At 46.7% G+C, this 23,761-nt stretch overlaps 1 protein-coding gene across 1 annotated transcript in view; it reads right to left on the reverse strand.

The window, feature by feature from the left end:
• The window catches only part of FERRY3 (FERRY endosomal RAB5 effector complex subunit 3), a 404,396-nt gene that overhangs the window by 68,867 nt on the left and 311,768 nt on the right, over positions 1-23,761 (reverse strand). Inside the window, exon 13 of the mRNA XM_085652590.1 lies at positions 3,453-3,510. Coding sequence (XP_085508716.1) covers positions 3,453-3,510 — 58 coding nt within the window. The remainder of the gene's footprint in view (positions 1-3,452; positions 3,511-23,761) is intronic.

Below are 23,761 nucleotides of genomic sequence, written 5' to 3' on the forward strand. Positions count from 1 at the left end.
GGATATATCTAGTGTCTGGAGGTCAAGGAGAACTTCCTGAAATATCGACTAGGAAAACTGCCAACCAGTCAGCATCTACCACCATGGCTGAGAGGGCAAATGCTCCCGCATTGCCGCCTGTGCAACTACGGAGTTGAGGACATGGCACACCTGATATGCTCTTGCTCCAGCCTGACAGGGAAAAGAACCCGTCTGTTCAAACATCAATTCAACCAGCGTGGGATCCGAACATGGAGAGAAGCCATGATAGCCTGTTTTAATCCAGATGACCCGCAGATGAACTGTAAGTTAGTAAAATTCCTAGTGCTAATAGTCAAAAGCAGGAAAAACTGCAGGATAGGGCATGGATGGCTCCGCTTAATGGTGAAATCACACATGTGCTCTGAAATTCACACGTACTTCTGCTCACGCAAGATGACAAACTATCTGCAAATGCTTTCAGAGTGAACAGCCAAAGGACTTGAGGACATTAGGCTTAATGGCCCTGGCTATTCGTGCCAGAGCTTTTTATTAGCAAATGCTTTTTATCTGCTTTAATCACATTTTTTAGCTACTAACGTGAACCGTGCCCTTTTTACTTCCGTTTTTGTACGAGTTTTAATTCACTTCATACAATAAAGATTACTTACTAACTAGTGTTTGAAGGTGCTTGATGCACGGCTGCTTAGTTAGTGAGTTCAAATCATTCAAAATGTTATCGATTCATTAGGTCTCGCCTGACCCAGTGTGCGCTGGTCTGGCGAGACTTTTTGTGAGGGCTCAAAAAAGTGCTACCACTGTAGCCTAGAGCTACAGTGCATGTGCGCGCGCGCCTCACTTTCGGGGCCGCACGCCGCTTTGATGTTTGATCACGATCACTTTCACGGCCGCTTTGATGTTCTCCGTGAGCCAGGTTTTTTTTTTTTCCAGTTTATTACTTCTATGTAGTAATGGTGGCACCTGTGCGCCGCCATTACTACAGAGCAGCAATAAACAGAAACAAGCACTGGCATAGCCAATAGGTCTCGCTTTTGGGACCTTATAAGTATTTAGTTATGCAACTGTTGCATGGCTAAACACTTATAAGGTCCCAAAAGCGAGACATATTGGCTATGCCAAAGCTTGTTTTTTTTTTTGCTACCCTATTTTCTTGTCTGCTTGGTTCTGATGCTCTGTGTATGCTTTTTTATGCGTATATTCACTTTAACTGTTGAAGGGGCTGCGTTTGTTAATGAGCTGAAAGAATTAAGCCCAATGAAGCAAGGATAATAATGATTATGTTTTAGTACTTTTAATGTCGTTTTATATTAATACTGTTACCATACGAGTGTGGTTGTACTTATGTGCTGGGTTTTATGCCGGGGTCTGTCATATACAACATATCTCAAAATAATTTGCACGCAGCATTCAATTACATTGCTGTGAAGCGGACAATGTTGACCTAAAACATATACAGTTATTATAATTGTAATAAAAAAAATACATTTATATCGCACCCCCCACTCCTGAGGAGGCACTGAACCACTTTTTCGGCGAGTAGCATGCTACTCCAGAACCCTATAGTAGGCAGTAGGTTATTACTTTTATTTGTTTTTCTTGTGCATTCGTTTTGTTATGCTTTTGCTCTTGATTTCTTTTGTGATGATGAATAGCGTCAATAAAAACACAATACGTTGTGCTACAATTGTTCCATTTTTAGGTCTCGCCTGAGACAGCGCTTTAGCGCTGCTCTGGCGAGACTTATAGTAAGCGAGTTTTGGAAGTGGAAACGAGTGCATTTCAGGCCGCCAACTACAGTGCATGTGCTCCGGGCGCGCGCACCATTTGGCAGACTGAAAGCACTCGTTTTCTTTCACTTTCGCGGCCGCACGGCCGCTTTGATGTTTGATCGTGATCGCTATCACTTTCACATTCGCGGCCGCACGCCCGCCTCCCTTCCTCCCTCCATGAATGCCAGAAACTCACAAATGTTATATAGCGCAAACTCAAACCTATTTTATTAAGGCATCACGTGCACTCTGGTGCTAAATTTACACCGGTGACTAACGGAACGCGCTGATGTTTAAATGCATTTGTAATGCTGCAGCAGCACATTTGCTTTGCCATTTACAGCTAAAACAAACATTGTCATTGCCAATAGGTCTCGTTGGTTTTGTGTTTATTAAGCTGTACTGTCTGCATGTGCGCTACGAATGAAGCATGTGTTGGCAAGGGTGGCCCCAGATGCTCCTCACGCCTCCTTCCCGGGTGCTGAGTCAAGACTCCTATCTCCTTTCAAGGCTCGAGGACAAAAGGGAGGGACAGCGTGTGCAGCAGCAGGGAAAGCTTCCCTCCCCCAGAGATTCCCGAGGGAAGCCTCAAGGCCTCCCAGACCCCAAACCTCAGGACAAAGAACTCTCACTTGTCAAAAGGGCCTGTATGGGGTGCGGTGACATCAAACGGACAATACCAAGCGTGCGCGTTAATTCGCAGCACACGATCTCACCTCGCTCCAAGCCTTCACTAATGCGTTCCTATTTATGTAGCGCTTGCCACAGCTGAGGCGAGGCATAAGGTGCTTGCTTTAAAATAAAGTGCCATATTCACTAGAGATGGCAGCTGCCTCTCACGCCAGAGCATGTACCTTCTGTAAGTACCTCTGACTGGAAAAAAAGTGCTCCACAGGAATACATGGTAGGGCACGGAACCCACCCTTTCCCTGAATACAAAATTGGGCTACGAAGCATATAATGCCGTTGGAGTCTCCATTACGCGAAATAAACACTTTTGTAGAAAGTCTACCCCGGAGTAAACAACGCCAAGTTCTGAAGGAAGACAACTTCTCACGGAAAAAATGTTTGAGAGTTTATTTTTTTGCAGTTTTCTTATATAGCGTGAACTCGACCCGAAGGTATCAGGGCGCTTTACATGAGCATCAGTTGTAGGACACATTCGTTTTTTTTGGTACGGGTAGATTAATTGATTTACCCAGAATCACAGGATGTTTGCGCCGACACCAATCTCAAACCCAGTTCGACAACTTCAAAGTCGCCCGCTCTAGCCATTAAGTCACATCCTCACGATTGGCAGGTCCAAAATGTTTAACAAAAGACTTTAGCACTGACAGGTTTCACCTACCTCAACCGCTTACCCCTTCAACACAACTTCTCACACCCCTAGAGGTTACAACAGAAACCTAGAACTACAACAAGCATTTGCAATGCAATAGGTCTCGCATTTATAAGAGTTTGAGCTATTGGCATTGTAAATGACAGTGCCTTTTATTTATGTTTTAAAAAACCAAACTTAAATAAAAGGCATTGTCATTTACAATGCCAATAGCTCAAACTCGTATAAATGCGAGACCTATTGCATTGCAAATGCTTGTTAGTTCAGTCTCTCTGTACGCATTTCATCGTAATAAAAAATTACAGCGCAAGATTTCTACTCTCTGCAGTTACATATTGGGTAGTAATTTATACATATATACTGACCTTTGACGCATTTAAACACAAGTTCAGCTCTCCTCAGGCACCAGGGGATTGTCATTTCCTAAAAAGCAACAAAAACGATTATTGGGAACTGCTATAACAGCGTGAAAATGAAAATTACACCACATCATCATTGACCGAAAGTGAAGGTCAATGTCCATAAAGTCCTGGGAACTTTGAACTGTTAACAAGGATGGGAATCAAAGACTGAACAACTTGGAAGTAGAATTAAATGTTTTGAATCGCTACAGTGAGTTGCAGGATAAGTACTACCCAGCAAATCCGGAAATGAAAAATAATTTAAATATTCAATAAACTAAAATCTACTTGAGTTCATCTGAATTGTAATTAGACGTTTCTGAATGCAACATTCACAAGGAGTTTTACACTTAATGTGCTTTTAATACGACATAAGAGGAGAACTATTACTGGCGTTTTCTATTTTTAGTGCAAATACAAATGAAGAGCAGAGCTGCACTTGATCAGGACTATCCTTATAACCGCTGGAAGACCCAAGAGCGCACCTTGCATAATGTACAATACTGATTTCATGGCGAGTCTGCTAAACCTCGCCCTTATTCTCCCTCCTTTACAGCTTGTTAGGAACTCCGCTTTCTGCAGCATATCAAGCCAGAAACTGTTCTTTATTCAAATAAAATTCTAAGTTTAAATAGTGAAAGGACCTCCATAGTGTCCCTCCAAAGCCCAGGGCCCACTTAAACGTTTTAACTTAAACACTATCGCTCCAGGATTTACTGAAACGCACAAGCCCAGAAGGTTGTTGGGAAAATGCCGATTTCTGTCCAGGACCTAAAGTGACAAACTGTTGCTAATGTGCTTAGTTCCTTATCCACCGGAAATAATATACCGGCAACAAAAATGGGTACATGACTAATCGGCAGTAGGTGCTAGTACACTGGCAACACGTGATCATAGGACCTGGAAAGTAGGAGTGCTGGGGGCGCTGCAGAACACCCAGATTAATCACGCCGGAGTTCATAAGCAATAAAGATGCCTACACATTTTGATTTTATCTAGTCACATTTGCTGTGGTTCAAAGACTGAGGTGAAATGTCTGGCTGTACCTTCTGACAAACTGATGCTTGTTCTTTTAAGATGAGACTGGTGTTTACTTTTCTTTCCCGGACTACAAAGTGAGAGAACTGTGTAAAGTAAACTATGTGATAACCTTGCTAAGGTACATGGAGTGTGAAAGGAAGGGAAGTAGAATGTCTGCTTTTTCCTAACACACAACATTTAAATACCAGTAGATGATCTCTACAAATATTTCAAACTTTATTAGCATTTTGGAAATCAAAAATGAAGCAAATTTTTTTTTTTAATTCAGAAATGTGATAGAAACAAAGGTTTTAATATGATTAAAACAAATCAAGACACTTTACTTTGGAGGTGTGCAAATGAAAAAATATTAGCGGAGACTCCACACATTATCTATTGTGTGTACTATACGGTTTTATCAGTAAAACTTCCCATATGTGAAAATTTAGTAGCTATTTCAAAGGAAAATGTGCTGTCTATAAATGGCCACGCCATACGTTAGTAATATAAACGCAACAGTGTGCTCCAAAATGCACCAATGGCTACATACCACACCCTTACCACTCTCCTGCTTAATGGGCGTGACACATGTGCTACCCTTGTTCCTCTGCAGGACGCATGGATTTTATACAATCCCTATGTCTTCAGTAATTTTACACTGATGGCAGCACCCCCAGTCTGAAAATTGTTCCTGCACCACTTAACGTGATTCCTAGTTTTTGGCAGAAGGTGCTCGTGCACTGGCAGAATGTCATTGCTAGTTTTCGGCAGTAGACGCTCGTGCACTGGCATAACAGGATTCTTGGTGTTATAGTCCATATAGGTACCTTATAAAGGCATAGGTAAACATCACAACTTTCACCTATATTCTTCCCTACATTACATACATAACCGTTCTTAGGCACTGACCTTTTACCTAGATACGACACTGCATTCAGAACGCGGGTTTCTCCCTGGTTCGATACTCATACATTATGCCTGAGGCTTCTTGGAAGCACAGCAGGACGAACATCTCCTGCTAATATCTATGTTAAAGTTCAAGCCCGACATCATCCTTTAGGCTGACACAGTAACACAGCAAGGTAGGACCCCTGGGGAGCCCTATGGTATATATACATCATGTCTTGCTTAGAGAGACAGAGGAGACCGTGACTTCCCAGCTGACACACTGACCAGAGACGCTGAGGTTCCTGCATGCAGACGCTCCAGCTAGCAGTGGTCTAACATCCCTCGCGGGGTGTCCAACTCGAGACCGGGACGGGGTCCCATATTCTCTCCTTTCTCACCTTAGAGGGATTCTTGGCATAACACCTACACAGATGCTAGGTACATTTAGGTATATCTAATTAGGAAGACATTGTAGGAGTACGCACTTGTTATCATGTATTCTATGTACTTGTATATATTCATGATTACTGCAAGATTGTAGAACTATACAATCCCTATACCTTTGTAGTATTGCTAACGATATATCTCTGCTACTGTCTAATGGTTGTTGCAGCTTATATATTCTACACTAGAATAACAACTGTTCAAAAAATACTCATTGAAGCGCCCAGGCTGTTTGTTTATTCTGTGTATTTCTGAGACAAACTAAGTGAGTGACTGAGCGAAAAGTAGAACATTGTTTCCACGATCCGGAGGGATCAGGGTTGTCATCTTCTGAGGTTGCTAGAAACTATTCTATCCCCGATAAGAGGAGATTATAGTGGCACTGTGAGCTAGCTAATGCAAACAGGTTAATATAGCTAATGGGGGTCCTCGGAACCAGTCTGCCACCAAACCCACAGTTTATGTTATCCGAACGTTCAGATCCTGTATAGGATATATAGGAACTACACGACACTGGTTTTCGGCAGTAGACGCTCGTGCACTGGCATAACAGGATTCCTGGTTTTCGGTAGAAGGCGCAAGTGCACTGGCAAAATGTGATACCTCGTTTTCCGCTGTAGGTACTCATAAACTGAAAAAACGTGATTCCAGGTTTCCCTTAGTAGGGGATTTGTGCAATGGCAGATCAAGATTCCTGGTTTTCGGCAGTAGGTGTTTGTGCACATGCAGAACGAGATTCATGGATTTCAGCAGGAGACGCTCGTACACTGGCAGAACGGGATTCCTGGTTTTCGGCAGTAGGTGCTCGTGCACTGGCAGAACGTGATTCCTGGTTTTCAGCAGTAGGTGCTTTTGTACTGGCAGAATGGGATACCTGGTTTTCGGCAGTAGGTGCTCGTGTACTGGCAGAACGGGATACCTGGTTTTCGGCAGTAAGTGCTTGTGCACTGGCAGGACCGGATTCTTGTTTTTAGTTTCAGTAATCCAGAAGACTGCATGAAGATAGACCTTTCTGCAGAGGACAGCAGTCCCTATTAAGGCGTGTGAAAAACAGTGACTGCCGATGACGAAAGATGGAGCCGCTGTGTCAGAGCTGGGTGAGGTTTCTTACCTTCTCTTGTATAATGGTGGGCACCTGTAGCCAGTTTATTTATATGAGGGCAGCATATTCTCAGGAATTACCTGCATATTCCTCACAGATAAGGAGGCTATCAGTAAACCAAGTGAGGGAGGTTACCCGACTCAATATTTCTAAAGATTGCAATATTGAACAGCCAGACTGGATGCTGCAGACAGCTCTAACTGTAATTATGACCTTGTGTCCATAATTTGAGATCAGAACAAATCTGTACATTATCGTGTTTCATGTTAGAATCAAGGCTATGCATGTACCAAAACACTTGGTAGAGTGGTCTCAAATTCACATTGAAAAGATGGCCTTCTGGCACCATGAATTTTACTGAGACTCTTTAAAAAACGCTGGTTGGTGTCTGCTGGATAAGTGTGGTGTTGAACGTTTTAAAGCACGGTCTTGAACCAGGTGATTAGTTTAAGTCTGGAGATAAGGGCCTAATGATCTATGGCACAGAATGTGGAGGACGAGTCTAACAAAATCAGGGAGCCGGTCTTTATACTGTGTTACAAACTGTCATCTATGTCCCTTGTTCCAAAACCTAGATTGGTACTCAACTTGCAACCTCAGATTTGTTAAGTGTTCCTGTGAATAATGCAACATCTTTGACTTTGGCAAGGGTTAGGAGCAGCAGAATTCAGCTGTTGCCCACACCGTCGAAGCTCAGTAGAACGAGTTACTTACCTTCGGTAACGCATTATCTGGTAAGGACTCAATCTAGCTGCAGATTCCTTACCTTTGAATTGCCCAGGCATCCGGAATCTTTTGCTGAGCAATACCCCTATGGTGCGACGTCGGGTGGCTAAATTCGGCCCTGTGTGATGTCGTCGGCGTCTGATGTGTCGGTTATGACATTGCGGTGTCTATACAGGCACCACGCAGGTGCGTGGACGTCAGTACTTTTTGTTTTTTTCCACGCAGAAGCGCAGAGCCACGAAGTGACTGACCTAATTGTGTGCAAAACTAGGGCCGTGAAAGGGAAGTAACCCTAGTCCTAATACATCAGTCTGCAAAGCGGGAATGCATGGGTGGGGCTGTAAGGAATCTGCAGCTAGACAGAGTCTCTCCCAGATAATGCGTTACCGAAGGTAAGTAACTTATTCATCTGATAGAGACTTCTAGCTGCAGATTCCTTACCTTTGAATCAGAAACCCGAGCCATACCATACCTGCGGTGGGCCGCGGACTCATGACCTAGACAAGGAGTCTTGCAGGACTGAACGGGCACATTGCCCATCCCAGCGCACTTGACCATCAAGGCAATAATGTTTTGCAAACGTGTACAATAATGCCCACATCGCTGCCTGACAGATGTCTTGGACTGGGACACACCATGCCAAGGCCGTAGTCGCAGCCTTTCCCCTGGTGTAGTGAGCCCTTAATCCCTCAGGGGGCTGCTTCTTTGCCAAGGCATAACTGATTTTAATGCAGAGAACAACTCCCAGCAAGAGATGGTTCTTTTCTGCACTGCCTTTCCCTTCTTTGCTCCCACATACCCCACAAAGAGTTGGTCATCCACCGGAACTCTTTTGTGCGGTCAAGGTAGAACGACAACGTTCTTTTTGGGTCCAGTCAGTGGAGACCTTCTTCTTCTTTAGAGGGATGTGGGGGAGCAAAGAAGGTGGGCAAAGTAATGGACTGACCCAGATGGAATGGGGTCACAACCTTTGGTAAGAATAATGCCCTGGTACGAAGCACCACTTTGTGCGGAAAGGACATAAGATAAGGAGGCAAGCTGGATAACGTCTGCAATTCACTTACCCTCCAGGCTGATGTAATTGCCACTAAGAAGGCTATTTTGATGGTCACAGCCAGAGGGGACAATAGTGCAAAGTCTCAAAAGGAGCGCACATCAGATAAGGGAGGACCAAATTAAGGTCCCATTGTAGCATAATGAAGGGCGTGGGTGGAAATAAGTGAGCTAGCCCTTTAAGAAATCTATTTATAATAGGAGATTTACAGAGAGAAGGCTGGTCTGGCAGCCGCAAAAAAGCAGACAGAGCAGAGAAGTAATCCTTGAGAGTTCCCAAGGCAGAACCTTGCTGGGCAAGGGTTAGAATGAGTAAAAGGACAGCATAAAGAGGAGCAGAAAGAGGATCAATATAGACTTTTCTGTAAAGTATAATACAAATTTCTACCTACGGCAGGCGTATACAGAATTAGTGGAGGGCCGCCTGGCTGCCAGAATAACATAACAGACTTCAGGAGGAAGGTAAAAAGCCATCAACTGCGCGTCACTGGGGGACTGCAGACGCACCATCTGTACGGGCATGGGTACAGGAGCTTGATAGAAGTATGGTAGCAGAAAAGGAAGTGTTCATAATTCGTGGTTGCCCCAAGAAGTGGGATAAGAAATGGAAGGCATGATATGTATATCGAGGAAATATATGTACATCACCGATGGTGGAATTGGCAATGAGGAAGAATGAACTCAGAGAAGTGTTTAAACAGTAACTGCAATTCACTATTCTTTGCCTATGTATAATGTGGTCGACAAATATGCTAACAAAGATGATACTCTGTGTGTGATTATTGCAAAATTTCAATAAAATGTCACCAAAAAAAAGCCATCAACTGCCGCCGCTCAATCTACAAGCATGGAGGCGCAGAGTTTACAGGTTCGGATGGAGAACCCTCCCCTGCTGCTGCGACAGAAGATCCTCCCAAAGGGGCAGCCTGATTGGAGGATCAATACTCATGTTCAGAAGCTCTGGATACCAGACTGTTCTTGCCCAGTCCGGAGCCACAAGAATGACTTGGGCCCAGTCATTCCTGATCCTCTTCAGAACCCTGGGCAGGAGTGGTATGGGTGGAAAGGCACACAACAGGCCTGAGCTCCTCTCACGACAAAACGTGTCGCCGAGCGATAGCCGCCTTGGAAACTCCAGCACGCAGTACTGCTGACATTGCGCGTTCTCTTTGGAGGTGAACAAAACTAACCAAGGTTCTCCCCACTGTCGAAAGAGATCTTGCACCACCTCCGAATGGAGACACCATTTGTGATCCAGCAGGCATCGACAGCTAAGATTGTCTGCCCTGGCGTTCAGCGAACCTGGCAAGAGTTGAACCACCAGGGTTAATCCCTGCTGTTCGAGGCATGTCCAGAGACGCAAAACCTTCTGACATAGGGTCTACGACCCCACCCGCCTTGCTTGTTGCAGTACCACATGGCGGTGGTGTTGTCCATGAACACCTACACCAACTTCCCCTTGACAGAGGGAAGAAATGCTTTCAGTGCCAAGCGAATAGCTCAGTGCACCAACAACTTTATGTGGAGCCCCGTCTCCGCTGGAGACTAGTAATCCCTGATCTCCATCTCTCCCATGTGGCTGCCCCATCCCAGAAGTGACGCATCCATCACGACTGTGAGATCTGGTTAGGGAAGGGAGAGAGGTCTGCCGTTGACACAAATCGCGGTTCATTAACCACTACTGCAGATGATTCGCAGTTCCTTCCGAGATCTGAACCACGTCGGTGAGATTTCCCCGATGCTGTGCCCATTGGAACCCCAAGTCCCACTGCAGAGCCCGCATGGGCAATCTCGCTTGCCTTACTAACAGGATGCAGGAGGCCATGAGGCCCACCCGCCTCAGAGTCAGTCTCACTGAAATCCAGGATAGAGGCTGAAATATCGGAATCGTAGCCTGAATATCCTGGACTCGCTGCTCAGGAGGATAAGCCAGAAACAGCACTGTGTCCAGAACAGTTCAGATGAAAGAGAGCATCTGAAAAGGAGTCAGGTGTGACTTTGGCACGTTTATAGAGAACCCCAGCGAATGCAGGAGGTTTGCCATTGTCTGAAGGTGGGAGACGTCTGTCTGGGGCGAGGCTGCCATCAACAGCCAGTCATCGAGGTAGGGGAAGACTGCCACCCCTAACCTGCGCAGTTGAGCTGCAACCACCGCCATCACCTTGGTGAACACCCGAGGGGTACTGGTAAGGCCGAAGCGGGGCATGGTAAACTGAAAGTGCTCGCGGCCTACCTTGAACCGCAGGTAACGCCTGTGGCCCCGGCAGGATGGGAATATGAAATTACGCATCCCGCAGGTCCAACGCTACCATCCAGTCCTCTTGGTCTAGGGCAGACAAGACCTGAGCCAAAGTGAGCATTTTGAATTTCTCCTTATTGAGGGTCTGAAGATCCAAAATGGGCATTGGCCCCTTGTCCTTTTTCAGAATTAGAAAGTAGCGGGAATAACAGCCACTGCCTACTTCTGACCCTGGGACCCTTTCTATAGCTCCTTTGGCCAAAAGAGCTGTAACTTCCTCTAGGAGCAGCTTTAAATGATCCTCCGCCAGCCGTTCCTGACTTGGCAGAATAGTAGGAGGAAAATCTAGGAAAGGAAGAGAATAGCCCTCCTGGACGATCTGCAAGACCCACTTGTCTGATGTTCTAGATCTCCAGCAGGGGAGATGATGACAAATTATCCCACCCACTGGAGTAGTGTGGTGCTGCAGAATAAGCCTAGGAAAGAATGTAGGCTGCGGCTGCTGGGGACAGTGTGGCAGACTACTTCTGGCCTCCATTCCTAGGACAGAATGTACCGCGTCCACATCCACGCACGGTTTGGGTAGTCTGTGCTGGACGGTGGCTAGGATAGGGCTAACGCGGCTGGAAACCCCTTTGGTTGCCACGAAAGGGGCAAAAGGAAGACGAGGAGTGGGCCAAGGATCTGGCTGTAGCTTGAGAGTCCTTGAACCTGACCAGAACAGAGTCTGCCTTTTCCCCAAAAAAGCGGGTTCCATCAAATGGCATGTCCATCAAATTGGCTTGGACATCCCCCGAGAAGCCAGTTGTACGAACCCAGGCATGGTGCCTCAAGGCCAACGTCGTTGAAATCGACCTGCCCAGTGAATAGGTCATATCTAATCCACACTGTATGGTGAATTTTGCTGCATCTCACCCGTCCTTGACAGCTTGGGAGAGCACAGCCCGGGCCTCCTCCGGGACTTGTGGCATCACCTGCGCAACCATCTCCCAATGAGAGTGGGAGAAACGGCCCAATAAGCATGCAGTATTTACTGACCGCAATGCCAGACTGGAGGAAGAAAACATCTTCTTCCCAAATGAGTCCAGTCTCTTGGATTCCCTATCCGGAGGGATGGAAGGGAATGCGCCCTGGGAAGTAGAGGCCTGCACTACCAAACTCTCTGGGGTGGGGTGTTGACTGAGGAACTTTGGGTTGCCGGTAGCTGGGCGATGGCGGCGTGCAATCATCCTATTCACAGGAGCCCCTGTGCTAGGCTTGGTCCATGTTCCTAGAAGGACGTCCGTAAGTGCCTCATTAAAGAGCAATAGGGGTTCAGAGGTGTATGCCCCAGGTTGAAGCACTTAGGTCAGGAGATTAGTCCTGACCTGCACTGAGGGCAGCTCCAGTCCAAGGACCTCAGCTGCCCTCTCACCCACCATGGCATAGGACACCCCCCTCCTCCATAGCCACTGTAGGCGGAGAGAGCATGCCAGTGTCTGGGGAAGTATCCAGACCACATGGCTTCCCCAAGTTCCCAATACCAGTTCATTGTCTTCTCAGAGACATCCTGGTTCTCTAGAGGGTCTCCAGACTCCTCCCATTCCTCTCCTGAGCCCAGCACGTCCACAAAGTGCTCCGGCGACAACATAGAACCCCTGGGTTCTGTCGACGTCGGAATTGGCATCGCTCGACGCCGTTCCGGCTCTGTGTCGTTGGGGATGAGGATGGGGCTTGCACCATTGATGGGCGACGTCGCAGGCACCGACTTCGGAATCAACACCGGGGGAGGTCGCGTTGAAACTACCAGCGTCGACCCAGATCCGGGATAGGATCCCTGAGGCCCCACCGGCGCTGTGGCCAGAGCCGATGACGTCTAACCTGATGGGGCCCCATTCGACCCCCACGGGCCACGAAGGCCTCGTAAAACTCTTATTTGAGCTGGTTGCTCCGGCTCCGGCTCCCGGGAAGGGGAGGAGGCGCGGAGTAGACTCTGGCTCCAGCTCCACAGAACCGTGCCTAGAGCGTCGGTGCTCCTTACCTTTTTTTGATGATGGATGCAAACTGAGGTCAAGGCGAAGTCCGCTTGGACTTCTTCTTCTTCTTGTGCCTCTTCCCCGAGTGTCCAGATGATCTCGAATGGGAGGAAGAGGACTTAGGGCTCAGTGAGCGGTCCCGCGACCGCCTCTTCCTTCGAACAGGACCGTGACCTCCTCGGAGTCTTGATGGTGTCGACTGCCAGGCCGCAAGCAACTTCCTCGCTCGCTCCCTCAAGGTCTTCGGGCCCATCGCACGACAGTCTGAACACGACTTCGAATCATGGTCGCGTTCAAGACACCACAGACATACACGGTGGGGATCAGTAACCGACATCATGCAAGAACAAGTCCCGCATGGTTTAAAACTTGTCTTTCTACCAGATATCCCTCGCACATGAAGCCGTATCTCAAAGATTTTGACAAAAGTCGAGAAAAGGCCAGCCAAAAAGCAGCAGAGGGGTAGCTCTTCCGGGATCTGCACTTAACTGGCGCGGAAAGAAAAGAACTGACGTATGTGTGCCTGGGTGGCGCCTATATAGGCACCGCAACGTCATAACCGACGCTACTGATGCCGACGACGTCACACGGAGGAGAGTGGAGTCACCCGACTTTGCGCGCAAGGGGTATTGCTCAGCAAAAGTGTCCGGATCCAGCCTGATGCCTGGGAAATTCTAAGGTAAGGAATCTGCAGCTAGAAGTCTATATCAGATATGTTTTTTCGATAGTACAGGCCTGGCAACTGTCAGTGTTTATCAACACACATTGAAGATCTAAGTGTACATATGTAAGCGTGATATTTAATCTAGCTGGCTAGCAACTGAGTGCTGTATGGGGGCAAGTCCAAGTGGGAATATATAGGCTGGAAGGAGGGACAGAGGGAGGAGGCAAATCTAGAGGAAGGGATGCGAAGTCAGCCTAGCGGAGGCAGTGCTCTTGAAGGGGTGAGCTATAAGTTTCTTACTGAAATATAAACGGGTTGGTGCAGTTCTGATGTCCAGGGCCAGCTTTAGCGCTATTGGCGCCTAATGGAACAATCATTTTTGGCACCCCCACACGCTGAAGACATTTCTAATCTATTAGAGATAACTGCAGTGTTGTTTCCTGACAGCTGGTTCATGACCTAAAGAAGTTGATATTAATAGTTTTTTGGTAGATCAATTATTAAACTGCTTGAACATTGCTTTGGTTCCTAGGGAAGCTGTCATTCAAGACATGGTGGAAGAAGTTCAAGGTACAGGAATCTGCAGTCATACTTTCTATGTATGAATGTTCTATTAATATGGTGTGACCCGAGTCGAAAGGCAATGGAGTGATATGCAGGGGCCTAGGGGACCATGGGCTGAAGTGGGCTGACCCATGCTATATGCTGTCCTGGGCAGAAGAAAAATGTGAACCACAGATTCTCCACCACCTCCCATCTCCCCTGTTCTGTGGAATGGACTTTCATCCATCTAGAAAGGTTTCAATTTAGAAAACGGCACACTGGTCATACCATTTTGCTGATGGGCTCTGCGTCTGAGAGCGCGGACAAGCCTGTGAAAGAAACTGATGGCAGTACTCATGAGTGGCGGTATTATGAGGCTCCGTTTGTCATTTTATGAAGCTGAACATAGTTGGTGCAGAGCTGCATGGCGCCACCTACCATCACACAGGAATACTGCTTCAGAATTGTTCTGGATCTAGTCTGAGGAATATTCGAAAGTTAGTAGAAGCAAAGTTCTTCTTAAACTGTCTCTTAACCTGTTTGAACTATTGCATCTTGTCTCCCACAGTTGGCCTTAAGGTTCTCATAGATGTACCATATTCTTACTAACCAAATACCCACTAAGGTATGGTCTATCCCGCCACGTTTGTGGTACTGAATGAAGTGCTGTCAAGCGAAGGTAGAAAAATCATTTTGCCTGCCACAGAGTGCACAAAGTGCATGCCATCATTGACCTCATGTCACGTCACCACTTTCACTGGGACTCAAAATCTCCCTACATAATTTAGCTGTGGCACCAACAAGACAATCATATATGTAATATAGGGCATGACCCGCCCGGATGGTGACATTTTACAGTTAGAGGGGAAACTCTGGACGCAAAGCTCGGATGTGGTAGAGCTTCCTCTGGGATTCCAGATAGTAGAAGCGATATACGGCTTTACATTTTTGGGGGTCTGAGTCTCTAGGGACCCGTCCCGGTTTTACGAGCATAACCTTCAGCCGCCCCTACTACATCATAAGAGCGACGTCCGACACTGGAAATCGCTCCGTCTGTCCCTCCTAGGGCGTGCAGCCCTATTTAAAATGATGTCCCTCCCTAGATTCTTGTACGCCTTGCAAAACACTCCACACCACGTTGACTCCGCATACTTCAAAGAACTCGACAGCACTCTTAGGGACCAGCTTTGGGAAGAAAAACCAGCCCGAATTGCCACTCACAAGCTCACACTGGCGTGGTTTGATGGGGGGAATAAGTCTACCAGACATTAAAAAATACTACTGGGCGTCCCACCTCGCAGCAATCAACCAGTGTACATACAGACCGCAGGGTGACCCTGCTTTCCAGATTGACAGGTGGCTCGTGCCGGGTGGGAGTTTTGAGGGGGCAATATACTATTGTTCGATTAGGCCAGCCCGGACTGGACCCACTGGGCATGCAGTACAGGTGTGGAAGGCAGCCACGAAAAGTCCGGGATGGGAGGATAGGATTAAGCTGGCTATACCTCTTTGGCACAGTGAGCGTCTGGGCAAGTTGATCTACTCGAAGGGCTTTGACCGCTGGGACCCAAAAGGAATATCAAAAGTGGTAGACTAGTGAAAGGCAGGTGATATAGTCCCCTTTACCAAGCTACAGACAAACAACGAGCTGGCAAAAACCGCATACTTTAGATATTTGCAAATTAGGCACGCTCTGCTCGCTGTACTGCCCAGAGGAGAATCCATCTCTGAGTCCTTCCCTCTTGAGGATAGAGTCTTAGATGGAGACCTGCCGGAGAAGGCCATATCACTTATTTACAAAAAATTGATTAACAATCCTGCACACCCGTTGGTCTGGCTGCGGGCAAAATGGGACCAAGACGTAGCAGGGCTTGATGATGAGGATTGGCTTGTGGCGACGGCCTCTCCTCTAGAGGTGGCCATTTCCTCTAGGCTCCGATTTGTACAGTTAAAACTTCTGCACAGATCCTACTTGTCTGGGCCACTACCGGTCTGGATGGGCTATCGTACAGAGGGTGGCTGCCCTAGGCACTGTGGGCAAGAAGGCACCTTCATCCGTACTCTTTGCGAGTGTCCGTCTGTCCAACGATACTGGGCGGCTGTGGTGGGTTGCATGGAAGAAGTGTTGGGGCAGAAGATTGACTGCAATATTAAGCTGGCCACCCTGAACGCCTGGGGCCCAACAGATCTGAATTCCAAGGAGCGTATCTGGGTTACTTTGGGATTGATGGTTGCCAAGCGGAATATTGTGTGACTCTGGAAGGCAGGGGACCCGCCAGGACTTGTTGATTGGGTCAAAGACATGGACTGGTACATGGTCATTGAAAAGACCGTATATGAAACTAGGGGGTGTCCTACCAAGTGGACGCAGATCTGGGAGAACTGGAATAATTATAGCGGAGGGTTATGCGTGTCCCCGCAAACGAGAGACGCTGCTGCCTCACGGGGTTCTAAACACAATGGAATTGTGATTATTCTATAATATTTTTAAATTAACATGCTTGATGCCTACCCTGTCTCAAGAGTATGTTGCTATTATCCATGTATGCTTTTTTTGTTTTTCTTGATTGTCATAAATTGACTTCAATAAAAAGCTATAAAAAAAAATGTATGCAATATAGTATGCAGTTGCTTGAAACCCCTCCAACTGAAACCTGATCCCTCATATCCAGCCAGCACTTAAACAATCAGGAATTGGGTACAACCAAAAACAAAACTTGTGGGTGTTTTGTTTGTATCGGGCACGAATAGACAAAGTTGCTGTTATTATCCAATTTTTTACTATTTTCTAAAGGAAATACGGTTTGCAGCTCATTTTCTCAACCAGTTATATAATTATGTTTCAGAAGGATGGTCAATAGTCAGGGGCCTGTAGAGAGTGAAGATGTGAAAGGCCATTTTTAGGTCTGGCATCAGCTCAAGATCTTTGATATTATTAAAACGTTTTACTAGCCATCCCTCTTTGTCCATTGGTCTGTTGTTGCCATTTACTTAACTCTAGGACCCCTGAGTAATGCGTGCTCTGAAAATCAGAGTATCCACTAGAAAGAGGGCTACTGAAGGAATGTTACTTGTTCTTCGGAAGAATACTTCTAAACTGAGATTCCTCATCTTGTGAATACATAAAGCAGTACCTCCTTCCCCAGGTGGTAGGTCTGTGGTACTGCTCAAACCAAAAAGTCCTGCAGAAAGCCAATCCCTACAGAATGAACCCGTACCCCTTCATGATGCTGATTCTTAGCTAGTGCTTAGAAGATGTTTATGCACAGGATTATCTACCTATAGATGGTTCCTTTTTGCACAGCTGTCATTTTTTTTGCCTTTGGGAAACCCATGAGGAGCTGATTGTCCACCCAGTGGTTTCTGGTACAATCAATGTAAAAACTGAGGACTCTTTTGGATCAACTAATGCAGTCTCTTCTCTTCTTTCGAGGGGTGGGGAGGGGCTAAAAATTCCAGAAGAGTGATAGTCTGCCTGACATGGAAAGATGTTGCTACTTTTGGCAAAAATGCAGCTCGAGTTCTGAACACCAGTTTGACAGGAAAAAATGTGGTTTTAGGCAGCTTGGCCAAGAGTGGCTACAGCTCAATCATGTGAGGAGCTGACGTTACAGTTTTTAAGACCAAGAAATGTAGTGGACAACTGTGCATAGGCTCAAAGTGGGTGCACATAATAAATGTGAAAAATAAATTCAAGTCTCACACTGGCATCACAAAGGGCTTTGGCAGGAAAATGTATTGTAAAGCTTTAAGAAATCTTATGTCCACACGTGATGTGAACAAAAAAAAAAAATAGCTGACATGTACCCTTTAACAGAGCCCAGTGTAAGTCTTCGCACAAATATCAAACATGCAACAAAGTATCTAACAGTTTAGCCAATAATGGGTCCATTTGGCAGTTGGCGCACCAATCTAGAAACTTGTCTGAGAGCCCGGTGTACACAAACTTGTGGAAAACAGTCTAGCTGCCAAGAGAACATCAACAACCTCCGCAAGGAGATCATATGGAATCAACTGCTACCTTTTAATCTCCACACATGGAGGTGAAGGTTGTACAGCCCAGGTGCAAGACCCTACCTTGCAGCTGTGACAGAAGATCCTTCCGAAGAGGTAGATTGCTCAGAGCACTGATGCCCATGCCCAAAGTTCCAGATCCCACACTTTCTTGGCCCAATTTGGAGCTACTAAGATAACTTTGGTTAGGAGTCCCGAGCTGCACTCCATGTGGAATGTGTCTTTGCGATTGAGCCATTTAAGGAACTTTGTTTTTTCCCCATTTTTTATTGGTTTTACAACACAGAACAAAAACTATGACATTCTGGAGCCACTACCAATTGTAAAAAACATACACCGTGGAGTTACAAAGTCGGAGTCTACATGCATCGACAAGTTGGTGCATACATCCATGTCATATTAAGAGCATCATTACATTATCCTAAGATACCATGTAAAATGCATGTGGGTCATATGGGGAGGATTCCGTATGGGGAGAGAAATGCATGCAGCTCACCAGTCTTACGATTTTCCCCTCATCCACTAGTAAGGATTAGAATTGTGGGACTGGTTATTTGGAGGGTACTCGATGATTGCGCACTAGACAAATGGAGCGTTCTGTGGGAGGCCGCTCTAATCAGAGTCTCATGGACGTTATGGGTGTCTCTTGTTTACTTAATAGTAATGAAACTACCCTCGGAGCCCACAAGGGGGACTTGAGACAGCACCATCTCCACCCATGGTGCTTCCCACTAAGCATAATATCAGTAAGTCACTTATATAGGGGTATTCAGAGGAGTTTTCGAGGTATTCAAAGGAGATTTCTGGGTGGCCTAGTGTCATTTTTTGCTTCTAAATTCGTACGTATGTACGTATCCTAGATCAGTACCCCAGTGCCCTCTCTGTCTCATGCTCAGGCCACTGTGAGGACATCCTGTTCAGCAAGTGCCCATTTCAGCAAGGTATGGAGCTGGCACTTCATACTGGGGGCTGCGTAGAACTACCAGGCCATCGCTAGTGGTCATTTGAATGGTACAAAAGCTAGGTAGATGAATCTATGTAGCTATTTGTCACCCTTAGACTTGGGTCTCAGACCCAGCAAACATGATTCCGGCATTCCCAGAACTATGCTTTCGACTGGGGCAGAGGCGATTCCCATGACCTTCCCCAGGCTCATTTTATCGCCAGGCAGTCCCTCGCCATGTTGAAGAAACCCTAGTCTGCTATTCTACACCTAGGGGACTCGGAACCGTGTGTTTTATATGCTGTGGTGTGAGATACACCTGATGTTGGTAATTACATTGAGAGTAGCGGAATCATGGGTTACGTGAGACCTCCTTCACATGATGAAGGACACGGGCCCATTGTGTATCAGTGAATTGTATTTGGAGATTCGCCAAACAGCACTCTCTAGCTTTGGTATCCGGATTATAGTGATGGGACTGGAAAGCGGTACATAGGGCCATTATAGTATTCTGTGTGCCTCCATGCTATAGTATTGTGTGTAGCATTGGTGAAAAGTATGGTTCAGTTCGGCCCTGCCCCCACTGCATGGCAACCGCATGTTGTATGGCATTGTAAGTCAGAAAGTGTCCAGGTGCTATATCATAAGTATCTACAATCTCCTGAAAGGTCCGTAGCTCACCCTCCGTGTAGAGATCACCTGCCAGTTCTATCTCGAGCCATCCTGGGAACTTAAGCACACAAAAGGGATGACAATGCGCATTCTTGGTGGCGGTGAAGAGATCGAGCCAAGGTTCGTCTCATTGCTGAAAAATGCCCTACACCACCACCTCAGGGTGTAACTGCCATTTTTGACTTTTAAGCATCAGCAGACAAGTCTGCCTGCCCTGGTGTTTAAAGATACCACCAGCTGGTTGGTGACAAGAGAAATGTCCTGATGATTCAGCCAGTTCCAAATGCTTAGCGCCTTCTGGCACACAACCCAAGACCCTACCCCTCCCAGATTGTTTCACTATCACATGGCTGTGATGTTGTCCGTGCAACACCTGTACAAGTCTCCTTTTGATGGCTGGCAGGAAGGCCTTCAATGACAAGTGGATCACCTTCAAGTCCAACAGACTAATGTGGAAGCTGGTTTCTGTCAAACAGCAGAGTCCCCTGATCCCCCAATCAGCTCTGGGTGGGTTAAGGAGAGGGGTCTGCTGCTGGCTCAATTGCAGTTGATCAGTCACCACTACAGATCTTTTGCAGTCTCCCTATATGGAATACGACAGGTCCCCTTGGTGCGGTGACCACTAGGACTTTAGATCCCACTGCAGAGCCTGCATGTGCCATTTGGCATGTATGACCAGCAGGAGGCCAACATTCCCAGTAGCCTCAGAATCATCCTCACAGATATGCAGGACAGAGGTTGAAACATCAGGATCACATCCTGAATATCCTGGACTCTCTGCTATGAGGGAAAGGCACTAACCTACATTGTATCCAGGATGGCTCTGATAAACAGGAGCATCTGGGAATGACTTGGGTGTGACTTCAGTACGTTGTTAGAGAACGATATTTGAAGGTTCACTGTTGTCTGAAGGTGGTCTATGACTGCCTGGGGTGAGCCTGCCTTCAACAGCCGGTCATCAAGGTAGGGGGAAAGGTGAAACACCTGACCTCTGATGGTGTGCTGTGACCTTCACCATCACTTTTATGAACACCTGAGGGACAGAACTGAGGCCAGAATAGAGCAAAGCAAACTGAAAATGCTCCTGGCCCACTATGAACTGCAGATAACATCTATGGTCCTCCAAGACATGACTATGGAAAAGGGCGTCCTGCAGACCCAACACCATCATCCAATGTCCAGGATCCAGGGCAAACAGAACATGGGCTTGCCTAAGCATCTTTAGTTTGTCATTCCACACAGAGGTGTTGAGAGGGTAAAGATCTAAAATAGGATGAAGGCCTCCATCCATATTCGGCACAAAGAAGCAACAGGAGTAACACCCAGTTCCTATTTGTGGGACTCAAACTCTCTCTATGGCCCCTTTGCAAAAAGGGTTTGCATTTCCTGCTGCATAATCGACACATGGTCCTCCATCAGCCACCCTGACGTGCGTAGAAGGTGTGGAAGGGTAGAAAGAAATGGAAGAGATAGTCTGAATGTACAATTTGGAGGACCCATTTGTCGGAAGTAATGTCTTGCCAACCCTGGAGGAAATGGCAGCTGTGTGCTGGCAAAGACACAATAAAGCAGTTTTGATTTTGTGATTGCCAGTGGGTTGAGTGACTGAGCTGTGGATTGTCCAGGATATCCTAAACGTTGCCTCTGATAGCTGCAACCTCAACCACAAAAGGGCAGAGGAGCTTGCTGGGTTGGCAGCGGAGTCTGGCGTTGTCAATATGCCAAACCCCTGGCATAACCCGGAAACAGGCAACATTTCTGGGTAAGCTACCTGGCAAGTGTGCAGAAACCCAATGACCCAGCTGTGACCCAGCCTTCTCTGAATCCCTCTAGGGCTGAATCCGCCTTGTCACTAAAGAGGCGAAAGCCACTGAATATTCATAAAAGATTCCTGGACATCCCCAGAGAAGCCCGTAGATCTCATGCAAGCATGGCAATGAAGCACCACCCTGGTGCCAATTGCCAGATTGAAGCATTTGGTTGCGTCCAGGCCAGACAACAGAATTATCCACATCCCAGCATGAACAGTTTAGGCTAAAGATATCCGTAAGTCTGGAACCACCGGTAAGATATGACGGACCATGGCCCATAGTCCATTGGTGTAGCGACCAAGGAGACAACTAGTATTTACTGAATGTAGGACAAGGCTGGTGGAAGAACAAATGTGCTTATTAAACGCATACATACATTTGGATTTGCACGAGGGGGTTGTAGCAAAGGCATTAGTATTGACTTTATTGGCGAATGCCTGAACCCCCAAGTTCTCTGGTACTAGATGAGGCAAGAGAAATTCAGGGTCATCTGGAGCGGTCTGTGGCAGCAAGTGACTTGTCTTTTAACCAGTTGCAGAGCATGTTTTTTCACAAGTGTCCAAGAGCTTATATGTAAGAGCAGTGCTTAATTTGTAAAATATTTAGTGCCAGGGCTCTGACCAGGAGGCCACTGCAGCTTGCAACACCCATCGCCCTTGTCATCGCTGCCAAAACAACTACTAACCATCTCTCTCGCATGTAAATGCGATCGTTCCGATTATTCCTGGTCCCCAAAGATAAAGGAATGGCTGGGGAAGTAAGTGTTGGCAATTTTTTTAATGTATATTGTATTACCAAACAACTGCTGTTCTGCTCATTTCTAAATTAGATGAGCAGCACCACCATGTGGTAGACTTGTCTAAGTATGGTGTTGACAATTAGGTGCCGAGTACCGGAAACCAATTAAGTGCCGGTGATGAGCACCGGAAAGCACCGGCTCAAATTAAGCACTGTGAAAGAGCCTCATTAAAAGGGCCGGAGAAGTTCAGTAAGTGCTTCATCAGACTAAAGCATCTTCATAAGGATGTTGGTTTTAACATTCTTAGTTGAGAGCTGCAGATCCAGGGCCTCTGTAGCCCTTCTACTCACTACTGCAAAAGATGCACTCTCCTCCATGGGGGAGAGACTAACCAAGATTCTGAGTAAGTGTCAAGACCACTGGCCTCCTGTAAATCTTCATACCAATTAACCTCATCATCTCTGAAATTCTGGGTTTGGTCTGAATCTGAGCCACACATTGGTACAACACTTGTGCTCAACTGGGTGAGTAAAGCAAATTTGCGAGGATCAGAAGAACTGCCAAAAGGCTGCGCCCCACTGGGTTCAGAGCGTGACCTCGGCAGAGGTCCAGACAGCTTTGGCTCAGAGTTGGCGACCCCCATAGATTGTGGATCTTCCTCTGTTGAGGGTGTTGTCAAAGAAACCACAGCAGAGTGTGATGCCATAAAGGAAAACTTTTGCGGAACCAGAAGCAGGTTTGAGAGGCACAGATGGCACCAAGGGTGAACCCACCAGCAGGAGTCTGACGGAAGGCCCCTGTGGATCCTTGGGGCTCACAGGCATGCCAGAGGAAAAGCGCAGCATGGCCTTCCTAAAAAGCCTTGACAGTCCTTGAAAGTCTGGATGCATTGGAGCCAGACTCTGAATCGCATCCTCAGGAGTACAGGAACAAGACCAGATGGCATGTTGATGCCCTTGTGCCTTCTCTGGACAGCAAGAATGGTAGGAAGATGATGATTTCCAGTTGGACTTCTTGTGTTCTTCTTTGACTTAGCCAAATACTTTGACTATGATGACAATCTGCCACATGAATAACTTCAGGAGCAGGACCTTACTATCAACATCAACCGGTGACAGCACAGAGTCTTGCGTTATGCTGGGACAGAGTTTTGCTTCTTGATTCTGAATAGCCTTCGGGTTCATCTGGACACAGTTGTTGCAGATTCTGGCCCTTGTTCTGACCCCAAGTACCAGAGGCATACCTATTGGGGAACCTTCACAGACATTTATTTGGGACAGTCCCTACAAAAGGTTTAAACCCTGTCATGTTAGGAGGGGGGACATTCCCTTGCACACTGCTCACATTTTGAGAAAGTAGAGAATACATTCTCATCATAAATGAAAGCAGTAGATCTCCAG

This window comes from Triturus cristatus, chromosome 4_1, assembly GCF_964204655.1.
Source record: "Triturus cristatus chromosome 4_1, aTriCri1.1, whole genome shotgun sequence".
Lineage (NCBI taxonomy): Eukaryota > Metazoa > Chordata > Amphibia > Caudata > Salamandridae > Triturus > Triturus cristatus.